Genomic DNA, 22013 nt, shown 5'->3' with positions numbered 1-22013 from the left:
GTCCCATGCAACTTTGTCTAAAAATCCATTCTTCTCTCACATATACTCCAAGATATAAAGTCCCTAGCGTGCTCTTTAGTAACTAAAACAAACAACACACACTGAATTTTCACTCTTTTAAATCTGAATACTCTATTTAAAAGATTTAGGAACTCTCAACAGATCCTGTCTTAGAGGCAAATGTAGGGGAAAAAAAAATCAAGGGAGAAACAGAAAGAAAAAAAAAGAACAGGAAGACAAAAACAAAGAAAAATTGAGTATAGAGGGCAAAGAGAAAGTAATAGAACAAGAAGGTACATAGTTAGATCTCTAACCAGCCTACCTACCTGACTGCCATACTTCTTCAGGATATAACAAGAGAAAATGTGGCCATTATGTTTTCTAAATCAAACCAAAAATGTAAATGCTAGGGCCACAAGAACACTAATGAGGGAAAAATACCACAGAGTATTTGAAGTAGGCATCATTTTCCAAAGTTCAACTATTTATTATTACTATATGCATATACTTTCAGTATAAAAGAGCTAGAAATCTAGTTGTAAAATATATTCAAACTATTAAAAATAAATTCTGGTTCTTCAAAGACCATATTCCATAAATAGACAGGAATTCCATAGATGAACCTTAATAGTTTCAAAATTGTATTTTTATTTCTTTTCCATGACCCCTAATCTGAACTGTCAAAGAGTTTTTTTAATAAGAGAAAAAGAGATGGTACTTAAGTTAGATGAACTCACTTGAAGTTGTGGTTGCATCTCTGTGTAACTATAGGCAAGTTCCACACAGATGATTGGGCCTTAGGTTTTACTTCCAAAAATTAAGGGTAAAATCCTTGCTCTAGACTACCTACTAGCAATATGGTGAGACACAAATGACAAAGATCTTATAAAACTTGCTTTGCAGATTAAATGCTATATATTTTACCCTCTTAACTGGCAGAAAGACTAATTAATAGCTATACTGATAGGTAAGAACAAAAAGTGAATGCTAAAAAGTTCCAAGTACTATTCTATGTGAAACTAAATACAAATACCCCATCATCAGAAAATAAAATCTACAAAAATACAGGTGATGTGAAAATATTTTAGCTCAAAAATCAATCTGGATTTTTTTTTTTCTGGTATACAGTGACACAGAATCTAAATGAAATGTCGCAGAAAGAATTAAATTTCAACCCCCTTAACTTCTGTTTTAAACCTAATATACTAAACTTCATTATCCCTCAGCACTACCTTAGGTCCCTGGATCATCAGATGCTCAAGTACAAAATAAACCATCAAAGTTCTTAATGGAAAAAAAAAAATCCAATTAAACAGCCTGAATAAAAACATATAGGAAATGTGATCAAATTTAGAAATAAATGGACACAGACAAGGAAAATGTGCCAATACTAAGTGCAAACAATGTCTGATCTACCATCTTATAAACAGCTATACTGTATATATTATGTATGTATGTGTGTATATATATATATATACACACACACACACTATATGCATAAATCAGCATATACAGAAACTGGAACAATAGAGAAAATCTGCACTCCCTGGGAATTGCCTGGTCATCCAGTGGTTAGGACTCGGCACTTTCACTGCCATGGCCTGGGTTCAATCCTTGGTTGGGGAACCAGATTAGTATGTCCCTATGCAAGGACAACAGTTCACAGACTATTCTATATTTTCACACAAGCACTTTTAGGGGAGTGAAACCACTCTGTGTGGTTCTGTAATGGTGGACACTACGCATCTGTCAACTGTACAACACAGTGAACCCTAATGCAAACTGAAGAGTTTAGTTAACAATACTGGTTATCAATTGTTAATAAATGTACTCATGAATGCAAGATGTCAGTAACAGGAGAAAGTGTGTGTGTGAGCACACGCTTGTACTCAGAGAGGTGGGGTTATGTGGCAGCTCCCTGTACTTTAGGCACAATTTTTCTATAAAACTAAAAATGCTCTAAAAAATAAAATCCATTAAATAAACAAACAATAAAAGCTGAATTTCAGATAATGCCAACACTCAAACAAAAAAACCCAAGACCCAACTGCATAAATTTAGTACCCTTTCCGAGAGACCCAGGAGACAAAGTGTTAATACCTGCATCTTTCTGGAGAGTCTTCTCTATCTTTCCTCCGGAACTTGCTGATGGTGTCATCAATTGTGCTTCCAATTTTATCACTCAGTTCACCTAATTTATCACTGAATGGAAAAGCACTCTTGTTTTTATCCCACTCCTCATCCCATTTTGATTTGGGCTCAGGATCATATCTTTCACCTATATAAAGCATTAAAAAGAGAAGCGATTCTAAGGACATTAAATTCAAAAAGGGTCTATAGTCCTTATTTCTGAAGCTTTTCCTCATAATAAAATAGTTTTCAAAGGAAAACAGAAAGCTCCCACAGTGCTGAATCAACACAATTACAGCAAGGCACAGCATGGATCGCCAGTCATTAAGTGGCAGGAATGCAGATTCAAAAGCTTTTGTTTATGAAAACTTATACAACCTTAATGCAAAGCACAGCATATCCAGAAGTTCTTAAGGGCTGTTGAAAGGAGTCAAAGAAAACACAAAAACCAAAACAGGATGTATAAGCAAAAGAGAAATGGAAATCTTTTTGGTTTTATGTGGTTTTGTGGGGTTTTTTGTTTGTTTTGGCCATGAGGCACGTGGGATCTTAGTTCCCTGACCAGGGATGGAACCTGCACTCCTGCAATGGAAGTGCAGAGTCTTAACCACTGGACTGCCTGGGAAGTCCTGAAATCTTTTTATTTTTACAGAAGTCGCTTACTGCATTATATTTCATTCTCATCTCTTAATGGTTTTTCAATTATTAGAAAAGTATCAGGACAGCAACAATCTCTTAAAAGACACAAACTATATAGGAAACACTATTCTGAATGCTACATATCTCAATAGTGTAAAGACTCATAACTGTCATTCTTTACTATCAAACTAGAAAAATAAATGTCTTTCATCACCTGGGAAAGCACCTTTCAATTATTTTAAAGAGAAAATAATATTCCAACTACCAAAAACTATACAGACTAGAATGATGAAATATGCTCAAGTGGTTCAGAATAGTGATGATCTATTCAAACACCAAGTCCAAACATATGCTGGGACTGGCAAAACCTAGGGAGCCTCTGTGTGAATTTGTGAATTGAGTCAGTAGATCATTGGCAGTGGAAAAAAGCCCCCAAATCTGTTTTAGTCCTTGTCCTTGAAGACCTAGAGGAGAGATAGGAATTGCAGGTACTAACTGGAACCTTTTCCATTTCCATGTCCAAACTTAAGAGCCAAGAGTAAAATGTCAGAGAAATCACGTGAGGTTAAAAAGAAGAAAAGACTGAAAACTAAGCAGGGTGCAGAGAAAAAGGAAAGACCGATAAGAAACAGCAGAATAATCAAAAGGTGGATAATTGAGCTTTTATCTTAAAAGTTGGTTAAGAAGTTCGGATGGCATACATGCCCACTGGAGATTGAACAAAACCATTTTGTTGAATTACTAAGTAAAACTACAGAGCAAAATTTTCTGTAAGAGTCTGAGGATTTAAAAATATGTCTACTAAATCTGAAAGTGATCACCAACTTAAAGAGAACATGACAAAATGTTTTCTAAACAAAATTAAAGCCAGGATGGTATTGTAAAAGTGAGTAGCTTTGCAACAATGTATATGTACACTTCAGTAACAATGTGATGAACTAGGTGTTGAAAAAAACAAGTTTATAGGAAAAATTGAAAAAAGCACATGAAAACTAAAGTGATTAGCATGGTAAACATCATACTGAGAAAGTGTCAAAGAGACTGCATATTGGCAAGACGTTTTCTAATGTCAAAATGAAAACCATGTAAAATAGTTAAAGTTGACTACTTAAGTCTCTGAATAACACATACAGCATTAAAAACAATGTATAAAAGAAACCAATGCAGGTACACAGGACACTGAATTCTATCTCTAATGCAAATGCTGTAATTAGTTCACTCTGAAGTCTAAAAACTTATTCAACTGTCTAAATGCATCTAATTATATATTGCGCTGATTTAAAAAAGGACTACTAGCAAGTAGAATGAGGAAATAAGTGGCAAATAGCTATTTCTGCTAAAAACCACATTGATCTGCTAAAGCTACCTTGAAAAATCTAAAGAATAGAGTATCTATTGAATACGTGGGTAAAAAATAAAAGACTTCTTACTTCCCTAAACAAGAACTCCAAAACATATTTATGTAATTTAAGAGTAACATTTTTGCCAATTCAAGGACTGACTAGTATGTGATATGAGACATAAAAGGAATTTTTCTGCCATTAGAAACATTAGCCTATTAAGTGCAGTACTTTCTTTAATGGCAAGAAAAGCAGAGGAGCAAAAGAGTGAAGATATTTTATAGATACAAAGTAAGAAATAGAAGATTTTTACATGTTTACAATGAAGAATCATGAGATCTCAGTGAAATTCAAATATAAAAAACAGCTATGGTTGTGGGTGGTTAGAGAGTTCCAATATGCAGCTGCTAAGTATACAAAGCATTGGCCAGTCCCTTACACAAAATGGCAAGGGACTGTCAGCATTCACAGAATACAGAACGAGTCCAAAGGAACATACTGTGAAACAGAGTTCTTACTTTCTGTATCTGTTTCAAGCACCTACCTAGTGACCTATTTTAGGAAAACTATATTATACATTAAAAATAAACATGAGAGATGAATGTTCTAGCTGTCCTTAAATATATTAAGAACATATATCTGACAGGCCTAGATGAAAAACTGTTGGTACCGTTACCTTTTTCTACATCAAATTAACACAGTGCTTAATTAAGGGAGGGAATTAAGGATGGACTAACTTGCAGCTCTATTTTTAGCCAAAAATATAACTAAACTGGTTTCGAATTAGCAGGATGAATCTCCTGATCAAACTTTTTTTAATTGCTCTAAATGATTAAGTTAGAGGAATCCTTTTCTTCTTAGAATGGGAACTCCAAGAGGAAAGGACATATATCTATTTTATTCTTTGTATGTCAACTCAAAGTTTGGTCATTCAATAATGCTTAATGATTAAAATCATATTCTTGAACCACAAAAGTAAAAAAAACAGATTCACAGGATCCAAAGGAAACAAAATGAGTATTACATATGTCTTAGTATCATATATATTCAAAAGAGCATTTCTGTCTTCTGTGATTCTTAAAATATACCCAAGAAGCTAAACTGACGTTCAGGTGCTAATGTGTCTTTGATACTCACTGTATCTGAATCCTCCAACACTGTCTGAGGAAACCCCAACATATTTGTCTTTGTTCTTCTTGGCTTTCTTTCGCTCTTCACGAAGCCTGTCATCATCCTGGGCAAATTCAACCAATTCTTTCACCTTCTGGCGAATATTTATACCTTGATCCTTGCCATGCTCATCTGTGAGGATGGTAAGGGAGAAACAAAACCTTAAGAATTCAGTTAATATGTATTAAACCTTTTAACACACACACAAAGACATGAAAATTTCAAAGTAAGAAACCACCTTCAGTATTTTTAAATTAATAAAAAGAGGCAAACTGTGTTACTGAATTTTGTCATTTCCTCATCAAATCCTAAGTCTTGAGATGCAATTCTGGCTTATAAGAGCTTGCAGAAATGAACTAAAAAGGACCACAGATAACGGTGCCATGCAAAATCAATTAAAGATCCACTAAAAAGGATTACTAACAATAATCATACAAAAATGGACTAATATCCAAAAATGTTATTTTCTCTTTCTATAGTATTTTAACAAAACAAAATCTACATTTTAATGACTGAAAAGCACCTAAATGCCTTCCTCTCCCCAATACAAGTTTGAAAACACGAATTACCAGGATTTAGTATAGCTGAAAAACTGAAATTTTAAAGTGCTTTCAACTGGGGTACACTACAAAATGAAATGTGGTTCATTCTGTATCCTCTTTCACATTCAAAACACACTCTGGCCTTGCTGCCTTTGCACAGTAAATATTATTTGGTGGGAGGAAAAAAACCCCGGCTTCAAACAGATGTGTGTGTTTTGGAGCTCTAACCTTTTCTTCCCATATGATTAAAGCTATTCCTTTATGGACACCACAGGGGACCAGTCTCCAGTGCATATTTTAATATAAACCCGAACACTCATGTTGTGTTGGTTCTGTTGTTATTAGCCAGTCTTTTCTGCAAGTTCTTGTCTTCACTAATTAATACTCTAGGGCCCCACGTCTTGGATTCTGCACTCGTCACACAACCAGCAACAGTCACATTCTAATTAGAGCAGAGAAGCTTCTAAGCTGGTTCAGGTGACTGACAACTCCAACTACTGTTTTAATTTGCTTATAAGGCTTTTCTATTGCTCACCTACAAAGTGGTAATTTTCCAGGGATCGCAAATCATAAATGTGTTCTCTGGCACTTGTAACAACACGCTCTGATCCATTCCTTATGAGGTAAGCTAGGAGCAGCAATGACTGTAAAAATACAAAGCACCAAATGATTTAACGAAATAAATTCTGGTAGAGCTCTGGTAAATAGCTTAAAAAAAATAAAATCTAACAGCAAATAAATAATCTGTATGTGTGTGGGGTGGGGGGAGCGGAGGGGGGGAGGGCATTCTTTACCATACATTAGACTTTAAGTACATTTAAAACCTCGTATTTTCAATTTAGAGTTCCTCTTACACCAAGCATAATAAATAATTATAAACTGTCCACTGGATACATGTGTCAAAAGATTTAAAAAAATTAATCTTTTAGGAAAAAGATGTTAGGAAAAATCTGAATGTATGATATAAATGAACACTAAGCTTTTAGAAAGCTGATTCAGTTTTACTGTTAAAAACATTAAAGAAAATAATTATTTGGTAATTATATGATCTCAGAGCACTTTTCCCAGATAAAATTTAACTTGGGAGGTTTGTGATGTGGCTTTTGTTTAAAAAACTTACTGTCAACAAATATGAGAAAAAAACATTAAGAATTTCTTTTTGAGGTGATGAAAAATGTTCTGATTTAGACAGTAGTAACAATGCACAACTTTGTGAATGCACTAAAAAATCACTGAATTATGAATTCTGAACTTTGTTTGGAGCAAACCTCACATAAAGATGATTAGACCTATGAAAATCTAGTTAGGCTGGAGAACTGAGGGACAAAAAACCCTCATCTGAGCAGGAATTTAATCTTTAAAAAAGTAGTTTACTCTAGAATTATTAAAACAAAACCCTCTAATTATAAAAAATTAATTTATAGGAATTTAAACTATTTCATCACTACAACTGTACAAGCTAAAGAAATGACAGTAAACGTTTTCAGAAACAAACATCATCAAAAACATGGAACTAAATAAAGCCACTAATTTTTAACGCTGAAAGCCAGAAATGTTATTTTTAAAGCTTCATATATGAATATTATAACAACATTTTGGAAAGCATAAAAAAACCTTCCAAGTAGCAAGAAAATATAGTGGAGGTGGAGGAACCGATTACTATCTTGTTTAGAATTCTACACTATATGATGAGATCAGAATTAAATGAAAGAAATCTAACAGAAGGGTACATATCTGCAAGTTTTAAAATGTTAGAATTTTAATGATTTAGAATTTATTATATTTAAAAATAACACATTTCTGGTGCACAATACTGTAATACTACTGGAAAATTTTTATGTAGAGATGACAAATGATATTAGAGGGTGGTTTTATCTTAAATGCTCAAACACTAAACACAGATACACTATAGATTCATTACTTTTGATATGCACAAATATATGAATAGCTATTTATGGTGATTAAAAACTACAACTCAAATAGCAAATCAATTTTTTATCTGTTTTAGAATATTCTAGTCTAGGATTCAATGTCCATCATAATCACTTATGTATGTACACTTTAAAATTTCATGTCTTCTACATGTCAAGTAATAAATACAGACTAATACCCATACCTTATAAACTCTTCTCCAATTTTTTTTGTTGTCTTTTAACATTCGTGACCAAAGCATGTTCATAAGTTCTGGAAATTGTTCATACATAAAGGTAGCCCTGAAAAAAGAATAGTTTTCCTCAAGAGTTTGTAGTATGTTGATTTGACAGTAGATGGCAGGCTTGTTCTAAGTTACTGTATTTTCCTAAAGAGCTTTAAAAAATAAGTTTAATTTTTAAAAAATTTAGATATGGTACCTTTAAAATGTCTATTTTATATAGTATCTAGCACATAAATCCCACTAATATCATATTTCATGAGCCCTTCATTCAGTGGCATAGTCAGCCAGATGTTTGTCAGGAAAAAATTTTCCTAGTTTTAAGTCATTTTATATGCATTTGTCAAAATTTTACATAGTTAAGCTACAGAAAGTCTCTAAACTTCATTGAAAAAGAAAAATTTTGTTTACTTTATTGAGCTAATATTTAAGAGGAATGGATCCTCATAAAATTTGCTGCACTGATATCTGAACGATTATATGCAAAATTTATTATTATCTGGCAGTTGAACAGTTTAAAATTGAAAGCAAATTTCACATTTCTGGGTAAAGATAGTTGCATTCTTTCTGCACTGCTGAGTCAAATTATCACTTACTTGGCAATCTCTCCCATGAGTTGCCCAGAAGGTCCCCAAGGATCGTCATTCGTTGCTTCTCGAACCTTAGACTCGATCTCTGAATAATTCATAACCACATTGGTGCTGAAGACAAAAAAAATGCACGCACATACACACAAAGATTAGCATCAAAACTGAGAAACACATGAAAACTTAATAATGACACTACTGGGTGTCCTAATGAGATACCTCTACAGGGTGGGAAAGAAAACATCTTTTGTGCACAAGCTACCCTTAGGACACTATATAACACATTTAAGTTATCTTTAGGAAGATTTTACTATTCCATTAGCCTTCAAGAATATAAATGAGAGATTACATTAGAGCTGGCATAAGTCCAGTAAAAAATGGCTTTAGGTCAAATTAAAAAGGAAATTGAACATGCTAAAGTCTATTATAAAACTAACTTGTCAGTTTGCTGACCAGACCTGGTTTACATTCAGTCTTAGGTCCCCTGTTTACAGAAATTCTTTAAGTTAATGAGCAAAATTATATAGAAGCTGAATGTTATTTATACTGTATTTAAATTAAAACACAATAAAAAATCAAACACTAAAGATGTCTAGAATCACTATGGATTTTAACTGTAATCCTTGCCTTTTTTAATTTACTGTACCACATTCATTTTCTATGTCACTGTAACCCTTACTTTTAATGGCTACATAGTATTCCATCAGAGGATTATATGACAATGTATTTAATTTTCACTTAAGACTTCATCAGTGGTCCAAAACATGGGTTCTAGGAGTCAGAGAGATCTGACTACAATTACTTTGTGATCTTTAGCAAAATTATTTTACTTCTCTTACTGTTTCCTTAAACGTAAAAATGGGAATAAGGAGGAATATTATTTACTACCTCAAAGAGTAACATATCAAATGGTATACCACGGTACAGTGTCTAGCTAATATCCCCTATTAGAATTTTAAAATATTAAGTAATATTTTTATAATAAAGAACTACCATTGAAAAAAGCACCTTACAATTAAGATATGAGATGGCAAAACATCTGGTTGTTAAAAAAGAATTTCTCATGCTTATATGGATTTAAGAATTCAAAGACATTCTGAGGAATAAATACTTTAAGAATGTGACATACTGTAGTAGTGCTCATTTGACATAGAGAGCTCCAATTATTACAGAAAAAATTACTGTATCAGATGCCTGTGAATTTGGTAATTCGTCCACTTAGTTTTAGCAATAGTCAAAAAGTGAGAAATTGCTAACTGTTATGGGCTTCCCTGATGGCTCAGATGGTAAAGAAGCTGCCGTGATGTAGGAGACCCTAGTTCGAAGACTAGGTTAGGAAGATTCCCCGGAGAAGGGAATGGCTACCAGCTCCAGTATTCCTGCCTTGGAGAAACGATTCCCATCACAGAGGGGCCTGGTGGGCTATAGTCCATGGGGTCACAAAGAATCAGACACAACTGAACAACTAAACATGATGTGACAATGACATTAGTTATATCTACCCCACTTTTGTTATATGGTTTTTCAGTTATCAAAAAAGTTCTGTTTTTTAAGTAATGAAGGTTTGTTAATAACTGGCACTCAAATCTCTCACATATAAACTTCAAATTTATTACAAATACTTCAATTAATAAACAGTATTAGTTCAAATCTTAAAGGAACCATTATGCATAAACGACTTGCCAAATCACAAAACTAATCTGGCTTCTAGGTTTACATTCAGTTCTATTAAAGTAGAAAAATGAAATTTATTACTTTCTTTCAAATCTTAGAGAAAGCCACACTGGTTTGATAACATAAATACAAATTATTTCCCTAGCACTAAAATAAATCCATGGTCTCTACTGCCTCTTTAAAATTTAAGACTATTAGTGAATGGACTTTTATAAAAACCCAGTGATCATTCTATTGGCAATTTTATGTATAAATATAGAGAGATAACTTTTTTCCTCATTTTTGCTAACAGTGGAACCAAAATAAAATCAAGGCAGCCAATGGCATATCTGCAATTTAAGATGCCACGAAATAACATATTTCAAAATGCTTTTGTTTATCTTACTGGTTGAAGAATGCATGCGTTAGGCAGTTAATAGTGTCAAAATGCAGCATGGGAATGAACAATAGCAATCAGGATTATAATTCATCCAAGCATTTCATGACCAAGAAAGCACTTGAAATTGTTTGCACTGTTTAATTTGTTGAAGAACGAGATGAAAAGAGTTAATCTCTAGTCCATGTACATGAAATATTTTTACAAGAGCCTTCATAAATGCTGCAGCTTTCAGAACACTACTTTCCTTGTTCAAGTTACAAAAGCCCATGGGTCAAATGAGAAAGGTCCTGTTTCCCTAACCCTTCACAAGATCCTTAACTGAAGGCCTGTGTGTTTGAGCCCTGTGTGTTTAAGAGGAAGAGGTGGCAGAGAGCCAATATCTTAAGAATCTCCTATTTCCTTGGTTGAAAAACAATGGGAACTATGTAAAAGGACAACTTGCCATTAGAACATACTCACAGTATAAAATGGCAACAATATGGAAAAATACAGCAACAACAGTAACAAAAAGTAACCAAGTTAGAAAACTCCATGAAAAGTATCAGGCTCTGTTTTGAAACCATTTTCCAATGAAAGCATTGCTTTCCAGAAACTGAAACCACTCAGGATAAGAATCTAATGAAGAATTCCAAAATGAAGTATTTTAAAGCTTAATTCAGGAACAAATGTAAACTAAAACAAAACAACACTGTATAGTTTGGCCTTAGTCCAGGTTACTTAAAAATAATTATTTCTTAAAAGGTAAAAATAGCATTTTGATCCTTCCCGTCCCATGTTTTCTATTGCCCCCAATCCACACCCTGCCCATAATTCTAGCGACCTTTTTAAGAAAGGAAAAAAAGTCCCCGCTTTCCCTCATAAACGAAAAACTAAAAAAAAAAAAAAAAAAAAATCATGTCCAGATGTGAAAGGAAAACACAGCTAGCTTAATTCCTAAAACCTATGACTGACATAAATGTTTTAAGAATGGGTAATTCAGACACTAGAGGGGGATCTCTCATCAGTTTTTTAAAACACAGAGAAATCAGACAAAGGTTGAGGATCCGCTCTGCAAACAAAATTACAGGAAATTACCGGGGAATGACCAGAGTGAAGAACATTAAGAAGCTGCTCATGTGCTGAAGATTTTTACCTTAAAGCAATACAGAACTACTGCTTTTTATAAGGATAAAACCCACAATTGAAATCAAACCACTTACACACTTTCACATTTGCTCCTTATAACATCCCAGCAATAGGATACAAGACTGACTACCAGTCCCCAAGAGGAATACTTAACTCTGAACAACCCAGCACTACACCCAATCACTGGATTTTCAATGCGAACTTCTAAAAGTTACACCCTCAAGTCCTCTACATACACTTCTATGGCTATATGAACACAGTCAATATTCATTCAATTAACTCAATTTGTAAATAATTAGTGTTCATTTTGGCCCTCCTCTTTATTCCCCATTTTCTGCTTATTTCACTGGTCACTACTGATAAAATACCACATTATTTTACTTGGTAATAGTTTTGGTCCAGGGTTTAGAGGCAAAATTGGTTCAAAGTAAAAGCTAAAATGGAGTTTTGACCTACAGATGGTCAATGATTCTTCTAATGTCCTTAAAGAAGAAACAGTAAAATAACAGACAAGAAAAAACTTAGTGTTATGGTATTTTTTTCCTGCCAAAAATTCAAGAATATTCTTTGCTAAAACAAAACTACAAACCAAGAGAAAAGGTAAAGTATAGGTATAATCCAGTCCTAACTGCTAACAAAGGATAATGAAAATTGAAATTGATTTAGTAAAAAGTCTTTTTCCTAGCCTGCTTAATTTTACATTAAAAAAAAATAAAATCAAATGGGTCCATATTTTTAATAGATTCTACTGTTTGTTTCAAAGTTATTATAAAGACTATTCATTCTGAATTCAGGAGAAAATATTTAGCAGTATTTTCTATTAGACGGTTTTCAATTTGTGTTTTTTCATACGAACATCCACACTTACATATACAAGAGAGTCATAAAAACAGAGGCAGAGACGAGACAAACACAGCATTCAAAGTAATGGTTTTAAATAACGTTTTTTTTTTCCTTCAAACTATTTTCTTTTTCCTGTATTTTCCAAAATTTCCCCCATGAATATTATATTGTAACAAAGAGGAAAGTATTAAAATGCCATTAAGAATACAAATGAGTACTATATCATCATTAGCAACATTTTAACTATTAATAGGCAAATAAGCATCATGGTATATCAAATGAGTATTATTTGTACTTCCAATGTCCGACTGAGCGACTGAACTGAACTGAACTCAACTGAATGTCTTATTATTATCAGACTAATAATTGCAGCAAACTAGTAACTACACATATGTATGTACACATACTAAAATATGTATACCAAATGCTACCTGTGTAAAACCACAGGGATCAACTTAGGTACCTAATATTGAAATTAACTTGCTTAAAAAAACACTGTATTAGAGAAGAATGATTCTAGACATTAAAATCTATATTTAAAAGTGACCTCTCTATCTTAATGCCACAGATTTCAGAATATACTTTTATGATATAGGTAAAATTATAATGCTCCCTCTAAAATCCTAATCTTTTAAAAACTTATTAAAAACAATAACATACTCTTAAAATAAACACTGAAAAAAGACAGTTTTCTCAGGTAACAAGTTACTTAAGCCAGGAAAATCTGTTCCTTTTTAAAAATGTTTCTAACCAAAATAGCAGGGAAATAATTTTAAGAATACCTGCTCTAAAAGCTAGATAATGGACCATGTGACATTCATTTTTCATCAGGGGATGATGGTCTTCACCACATTATCCTTGCTTGCAAGCTGAACAATTATAGGTTCAATACTCGTATTTTAAAACCAAGTTAGATGTTACTACAGTTCTGTGAATGGTATCAAATGTATGGTCAATAACGAAGAAGTCTAGTACTCCTAAATTTTACAAATACATAACTCTCATTTTTATCAAAAAATCTTAATGTATAGAAATAGGGAGGGGAGGTGGGAAAATTGGTTCATCTACTTGGCTGGGTATTTGCTACCCATTTAAAAAAAAAAAAAAGCCCTTTCTGGATCTGAAAATGAAACACAAAGCAATGAATAATGTCCTAACACAAGTAATGATTCAGTACAGGAATTTATGCTGCTAAAGCCGATATTATCATGTTTGATTACATAGCATCTTAGTTATAAAATAGCTACAATGCTAAAACAAAGAAAAAAACTACAGTACTCCCTCCATAAGAAAACTGGTAAGTTAACTACTGAAAACTACAGAAGTAACAAAATAACAAACCCAATGCTTGCCACTTTCTCTTCAGCCTGCCATTACTAGCAGAAGTCCCTCTACCAAAAAATAATTCAAAAATTTGAGAGAGGAGGAAGGGAAAAATATTTAATAGCATCTCCTTAGTAGAGAAGTTTAAATAAACTTACACTCAGGATGAAAAGACTAGTAAACAGCAATAGATGTTAGGGTTTTGAATTTTAATTAAATGTAGCCCATTTCCTATTATGCCATAATGCTGCAGAATCAGAGAATTAATAATATCACCTAAGCTAAAAGTCTACTAGTTGATATAGTTAATATGTAGGATGACATCACAAGTTATGCTACAAAAAGAACTAAATGCTGAATTAATATTTTAAAAAATATATTCTTGGTCATGGAAATTACATTTCCTTTGGTTTTACTAAAATTAAATACAAACTAACCAGTTAAAAAGGAGGAAACCAATGTACCCCTCTCTTAAACATACATATTCTTAAAAGCAATGTAAAGAAAACATCAGTTTAAATAGGAAATAACTGAGACTGAAAACATCTAAAATCTGAGGCTCTCTTAACCATGCTCCTGCAGTAACAAGATTTCAGAAAAGACTAACCAAGCTACTTAAAAAAAATGACCTTATATCAATCCACTTCCACTTATAAATATGTACTGACAGTATGCTCATGTGCATATTATTTATGATAACTTATTTACACAGAGGACTATGCTGATTATGTACCTTCTGTTTTCCTTTTCACTTTTCAAGAGAAGAACATTAAAATGCTAAAATATTTAACCTGCTACTTTTAAAAATAATCAACAAGAATAATAGGCACTGAAATATATCTTATTCTTTAGCTCTCACAGTCAAGAAACATTAAAACCAAATAAATATTAAATAGCAATTTATCAGGTTTTATTGAGGGAGGAAGGGAGTCCCATAATCATTTTTAAAGCTTCTAACTTTTAAAATAATTCTGGATACTTAAAGATCAAGTTATGAAGATCATACTATAGCCAGATACTGAATACATTTGAAAAATACGGCACAGGCAGAAAAACTAAGTCCAAAACTCAAGCAGCCTGCCTATATGACATTAAAACCACAGAAAATGTATTAATGTTCAAAAACACCATATTAATTATTCTCTCTCCACATAGTAGTAGGTAATAGAAAAGTTGTTGTTCAGCCGCTCAGTCGTGTTGTGAGCCCATGGACTGCAGCATGCCAGGCTTCCTTGTCCTTCACTATCTCCCACAGCTTGCTCAAACTCATGTCCATCAAGTCGGTGATGCCATCCAACCATCTCATCCCGTCTTCTCCTTCTCCTCCCACCTTCAGTCTTTCTCGGAATCAGTGTCTTTTCCAATGAGTCAGTTCTTCACATCAGGTGGCCAAAGGATTGGAGTTTCAGCTTCAACATCAGTCCCTCCAATGAACATTCAGGATTGATTTCCTGTAGGACTTACTGGTTTGATCTTGCAGTCCAAGGGACTCTCAAGACCACAGTTCAAAAGCATCAATTCTTTGATGCTCAGCCTTCTTTATGGCCCAACTCTTACATCCATACATGATTACTGGAAAAACCATAGCTTTGACTAGACGGACCTTTGTTGGCAAAGCAGTATCTCTGGCTTTTTAAAATGCTGTCTAGGTTTTTCATAGCTGTTTTTCCAAGGAGCAAGCAAGCATCTTTTAATTTCATGGCTGCAGTCACCATCTGCAGTGATTTTGGAGCCCGAGAAAATAAAGTTTCCATCATTTCCCCATCTAATTGCCATGAAGTGATGGGGCCGGATGCCATCATCTTCGTTTTTTGAATACTGAGTTTTAACAGAAAAGTACCCCTGATATACTTTTAAAAATTCTAATTGTTTTAAGTTGTAAGAAAATTAAGGACTATATACTCTTTTTTAATCAAAAGCTATTATCACATCAATCCTACTACCAAATTCTTTGATGCATACTGAGTGATGCTGGCCTTCAATTTCAATAACAGTTCAGACCATTACTATTATGGGGTTGGAAAACTGAAGTATAGAATTTTAATCACCTGTGGTGTTTTCCTATTACTGAACACCATTGATAGATACAGCTCAATATTCTTACAATCTTAACTCAAAATTTTACACTGCATTTGTACTACGTACAGATAAAGTGGAAGGATAAATTCTACAAAACTATTTTCTATAGAAGTATTTTTCATTGCAGTGGCATGGTGGGGGGAGGGGGGAGGGCAGGGAGTAGAATGAACAGAGAACAAATGAAGCATTACTTTGAAGGTAGAAGAAGCTATAAGAATAAACCCCTAACACTGTTGAAAGATAAACTGAAGACCTTTGTGTATAAAAATGCAGACTCTTGACAATCTCCCAAATTCAATCAAGAATTAAAGTATCCTCTGCATATTATATTTCCTCAATACAAGATAACCAATATTTAAATTAACCAAATTATATTTCTTAGGTAAGCAACTTTTGCATGGCAGAACATGTTCCATAAATTTCTTCTACTGATTCCATATAGATTTGATTGTGTCATCAATCCAAGGTAGCACCAAACCCAATGCGTTCCTCTTTAAATATGTATAAAACTTCTATTTTCTGTCTGTGAATTTTATAAGGCTCTGCCACATTCAATACCAATACTAAACACAGGCTTTCTGTGAATTGTTTTTCACAAAAAAGCTAAGGTGTTATCACAGCCTGAGAGTTGGAACACAACAAAGCTGAGCTCCAAGATGGATACCAGTGACTGACTTAGCTAAGTGACTAGTTTCCACACATGCAAGTCAGATTTGGATCATAATAAAATTAAACATTATTTCCTGTTAACAAATCCTCTTTAAGAAGAGTTTAAAACTCAAAACTCTGAACAGAAAAATCTATCAAGACTCTACTGTATTTTAGAAAGAACGGTTACAACAGTAGGAAACGTAATGCAAAAAAATTAATCTAAGAACTTTTATCAGTAACTGACACTAACCAATTTATAACGTACTTTCTCTTTTAATCTCTAAAAACACCCATTACAGATTTTCAGTATTCCAAATGATATCTTTATCTAAAGATTACAAGCTCAAAACCAGCACTCCAAAGCCACACAATTTCACAATGAGTGTTAAAAAAATAACTTAGTTCCTTGCTTTAGTAAATTTACCGAACATTCCATGAAAATTTCCAGTGTTCATTATCAGTTTGCATAAGCCAAAACGAACCAGACCCACATCTAATATCTCTGAGATTTCTGATTTTTTCATCATTTAAGTGTAAAGTGGTCCTAACATGTAACCAGTATAAATAATAAATCTTACGAATTTCCTCCCCCCCCGCAAAAGAAAAACACAGAAAAATCATTATTCTATGGTTTATGCAGAATTCAAGGTCAGGAAAGGGCAAAGTTGTTAAAGAAACCAACATTCCAAATTTAGTTTCAAATAGCAAACTTTGTACCAGACTAGAATGTATAAATAAATTGATCATGGAAAAGATAAAAACTTAACAGAAGCAGTAACTAAAATACCTCATTTTATATGAAAGATCATTAAATATTTATGGTCTTTTGGGAAACACATTAGAAACCACATATAATTTTATTTCAATGCCTCAAAAAAATATAGGAATTGATCCAAAAAAAAAAAAAAAACCTTAAATTGGGATGGTAGTTGGATTTCTGCCCCTCAGAGTCTGTCATTTAATTCTTTTTTTCCAAAATGTACCACCCCTTGATCACTACTAGTGTGACAAACTGGCAACTTTTCAAGGAAGTAGTTTAGTAATTTATGTAACAGATGTGCAAAGGAAAACTATATGGATCAGATAAGTCAAGAAAAACATCCTGATGTCCACAACTAAATTATGACCTGTAGGAGGAAGAAACTATAAAACTATTTCCCTTCCTGTACAACATCAGAGGTTAGCAATACCAAATTAAATAATCCATTTGATGGCAGCCCATATTCAGACATTAAAACAGGCTTGGGCTTTGACTCTGACTCTAGGAACTGGTCCAAAACACAAGGCCACACTAGAGGAAAACACTGTACAACCACTAATTTTCACAATCTGCTTCATCTCTCATGGCTATTTTGTAGAAAATATGTATAGTAATTGACCAGTAATTTAATAGAAATGAATATGGCCCATATCTTATCTCTGATCCCTGGATAAATCAACCACTTATGTGTCTCAGCTACCTAATCTGAAAGGTAGTTCCTATGTATTACTGAGATTAAATTGAATGGCATGTAAAGCATTTACCACACATGGTTATGTTTCTGCCAGAATTTATCATTTTTAATTTGAAGATATTCTTTATATGGCCCCTTAGAATATACTGGCATTAATACTTATTACTTACCTATGCTATTCATTGTTGTGGAACTTTAGAGTCAAGGTAACCGGCAGCCTATCTGACCCACAGTATGCATGCTGAAATGAAGAGTTCAAAGATATAACTACACTTCAAGGCAGGATGACTATTATTTAAAAATGGCCAAAGATCTGGAAATGAGTTTCTCTAAGGGACAGGACAAGTATCAATACAAGCCATTTTACAAACAGAGTTTGTATTCTGAAGTTCACTCTCTTTAATCTCAGTACCACCAACCATGTTCTAGGGTTTTAGTTTACATTAAGCAGCAATTTCTCCTATATTGGTAATCTGATATCATCTGATAATGTCTTTAACATTTTTTTGGATTTACTAAACTAACTCATCTGTATCAGCTACTAGAGTCAGACATTCCAAAAGCAAATTATGGGAAAAACAAAAGATGTTTAAGCTATTATAAAAAGAAACTTTCTCAGCATGAAGTTTATATCTACAATTTAGATACTGTAAGTTGTAGAATTTTAAGCTTTCAAAATGCCAAAAACAAGGTCCATGTAACTGATTCCATGAAGTGTCTACCTGAACAAAGGATGTTAGAAAAGCCACAACAACCAGTTTCTCCATTCAGTTTCCTGTGTAACAGCACAAATTATTATCCTAGGAAGTGTCTGGATATTCACAGGTCTTATATGGAAGCCCTTCTCTCTAGCACAAGTGCTGCTAACATGAACTGGACAGCAGATGACAGGATTAGAGAAAAGCTTTCCCAATGTAGGCTAGTCCCATGATGCTACAAGTTATTATTTCCAGAGAGGCACTCTGGCAGCAATAAGATTTGAGGAGGGTGGCAAAATGGAAGACTTTTATTGTGTGTGGTTCAAGAAAGCAGAATGAGAAGCTGCTCCCAAAATGCTACAGCAGTGTGCTTGGAAAAACAGCAACAGAACAGGCAGAGGCAGCCACCAGTAGGAAATTCTTCCCTTCATAGCCGTAAGAAAGCAGCTCTCACAATACAAAATTGTATGAACACTAACTACCAACTATATAAAAACACGTGTGCATGTGGACAAAGCCTAAAGTTAAAAAGCCCATAAAAAGTGTTGGGGTGGAGGCACACATTTAAAATTTCATTTATACAATGACAAAAAAAAAAACCTAATTTGGGGGGGAAGAAAAATAGTACTTGTATATACAACTTCTTTACCCTTGCTAGGGAAGTGCCCGCTGGCTGGGCTGATTTAATTCTGCCGAGGATCGGCTTCCACTCCCCTGGCTCAGCAGCCTGTATGCTGTGCACAGATAAAAGCTTTCTGAAAAGACAGCTACGGATAGAAGGCCAGAAGATAGAAGTATCAAGTTACTCTCGGGCCCTTGGCTCCGAAGGACACTGCTGCCTCGAAAGGAGCCTGTTCCCAAGGAATGAATGCAAGCCCCAACCCAAAACCATTTTCTATTTCCAGATGACTGTTTTTTTCTTTTAACACATATCTCTGTAACTGTCAAGATTTTCCGTTTTTATTTTCTTCTGAAACAGTACTCTAGTGTTTTGCGAAAAATACTCTGGGAGACATTAATAGGTGTTATGTGAGAAATGTGTTCCATGGTGAGGTTTAGGAAATGTTACATAAAACAAAGGCAACTTTATTACTGCAACACTTCTTGGAGACTTTACTATTCTCATGTGCATTATGAGTCTCCAAGAGGGGACTATATTAAATATTTCTGAAACTTTGGGGACAACATACCTTTTCCCTGGAGCATTTCCTAAGTGTCCCAAGAAACCCATTTCAATGTATTTTTAAAAAATGGCCCTTTTCCCCCAAACTTCTAAAAATATTGTCAGCTGATACCTTTTATTTTACCATTGTTTTTACTTTCTATTATTTCTTATCTTTAATCTCATGAATAGTTTTTCCTTTAACCTTTTATGTTTTTAGACTGTTGGTTGGCTTTCAGCCTTTAACCTTGCTTTACTTCTTACCTAGTTTTATCATACTTAAAAAACAAACAAAAAACCTTGATCTTTATTGTTAATGTTAGTTTTCTTTTTCTTTTTTTAATATGGCCACGTCACGCAGCTTGAGGGATCTTAGTTCTCCAATTAGGGATCAAACTGTGGCCCCGGCAATGAAAACCCCAAGTGCTAACACTAGATCGCCAGGGAATTCCCCAGATATTATTTTAAGTCTCATCTGTTTTACTCTTTTTTAACCCTTTCTGCATTGGGTTTTTTAAATGTTTAAAACTTTATTCCAACCTCTCCAAAGTTTTCACTTTATTTTAGCTTCAATTTTTAATTTCTTAATCTTCATTTAATAACCATGTTAAATATCTTATTTAAATATCTTTATTAGTTAAATAAAGTTAAATATCTTTATTTCCTGCATATTTTACTGATTTTATGATATTTTATGAAGCACAGCTAAACAAAAAGAAACACAGCAAAGAGCTCAGGAAGAGATAGATGACCTCTCCCCACGGGCCTTACTCTCACACTAGTAGCTGCTTTTCTAGGCTCCCTCATGCAGACCTAACATTTTTCACAAGGATCAATACCCATATGAGATACCCCAATAGTCCCAAAGTGGAAAAAATGACTATTCTTACAAATTAGAGCTGCTTTTTAACAAGAAAACGTCTCTATGTATTTTAAGAGGTAGCAACACGGAGGCAGCTTCACCATTTTTCACCCTGATACATTATTTCAAAGCACATGATAAAAGCTGGGCAGGCTGGGTGCAGTTGTTGGGATGTTCGGAGTTATCTTTGGGAGTCTCTTCCCACAGTGCCTACTTCCTATTAATTTCCAAAACCTGTTCATTCTGCATTAAAAATATAGGTACTCACCTCCAGCCCAGGCTCCCACAAAAGCATTTAACAATCTCTCCAATTCAGGTGTATTATCCTTTCATTCATCCTCCAAAGCAAAACAGATTCATCTTCCTAGTGTTTAGTGTTGGTCATGTTAGCTTACCACAAACTCAATAAATCCATCTTCCCCGAAACATCTTCCTCCTCCTGTGCAGTGGACAGTACCATCCAGGGTTATAGTTTGAACATCTCTATTGATTACTTCTCTCCCCTCTTCTAGCCAGCATCCAATCCATTCCCAGGCCTTTTCAACTCCGTTTTCTAAGTATCTCTCAAATATGTCCATCTGCTTCTCCCACATGCACCCCCACTACCTTAGTCCACTACCACCATTTCTCACAGGGATTATTGCCAACAACCATGTAACTAGTCTGCTTCCCATCTATCTCCCAACAGGCCAGAGCCAAAGTGAACTCCTGCTGAAATAAAAATCTTATCTATCTGACCTCCCATTTTAAATCCAGCAAAGATTTCCTTACTACCTTCAAGATGAAGTCCTCAATCCTTCATATGAGATACCAATTTATTTTTTCAGTCCCACCACTGCCATTCTCTCCAGGTCTTTGCACATACTTTCTTTTGGTTTTTAAATCCTCTGCCCATCTATCCCATCCCCCCACCTAATTCCAACCTTATCAGATTTTAGCTTAAATGTTACTTCTTCCAAGAAATCTTCTTTCACCTTTGGGGAACTGCCTATATGCTCTACATGGCAAAGAACAGTATGTGCTTTCTATTACCTTGAACTAAAACTAAAACTGGGCCACTATATAATGGGCATGTTTGTTTCCTTGCTTGTCTCACCTTCTAGACTGAAAACATCCAGAGAACACAGATTTTGTCTTTCTCACTTAAGAACCTCAGTACCTGGAACAGGTTTGGTGACAGCAGATGTTCAGTAAATATTTATT

At 34.1% G+C, this 22013-nt stretch overlaps 1 protein-coding gene across 3 annotated transcripts in view; it reads right to left on the bottom strand.

The window, feature by feature from the left end:
- Positions 1–22013, bottom strand: part of CLINT1 (clathrin interactor 1) — a 57599-nt gene that overhangs the window by 18908 nt on the left and 16678 nt on the right. For 2 of the 3 annotated variants that reach the window (XM_027545809.1, XM_027545811.1), the window contains exons 2-6: positions 8570–8674; positions 7938–8034; positions 6357–6465; positions 5247–5411; positions 2101–2278 (exon numbers count right to left, since the gene is read on the bottom strand). In XM_027545809.1, coding sequence (XP_027401610.1) covers positions 2101–2278; positions 5247–5411; positions 6357–6465; positions 7938–8034; positions 8570–8674 — 654 coding nt within the window. Of the gene's footprint in view, positions 1–2100; positions 2279–5246; positions 5412–6356; positions 6466–7937; positions 8035–8569; positions 8675–18258; positions 18311–22013 lie in introns of those variants that run through there. The other variant, XM_027545810.1, reaches the window with a different exon arrangement.

This window comes from Bos indicus x Bos taurus, chromosome 7 (genome assembly GCF_003369695.1).
Source record: "Bos indicus x Bos taurus breed Angus x Brahman F1 hybrid chromosome 7, Bos_hybrid_MaternalHap_v2.0, whole genome shotgun sequence".
In the NCBI taxonomy this organism is placed as follows: Eukaryota; Metazoa; Chordata; class Mammalia; order Artiodactyla; family Bovidae; genus Bos; species Bos indicus x Bos taurus.
Note: the sequence above shows the minus strand (reverse complement) of the source record. Positions and strands in the feature narration are given on the sequence as shown.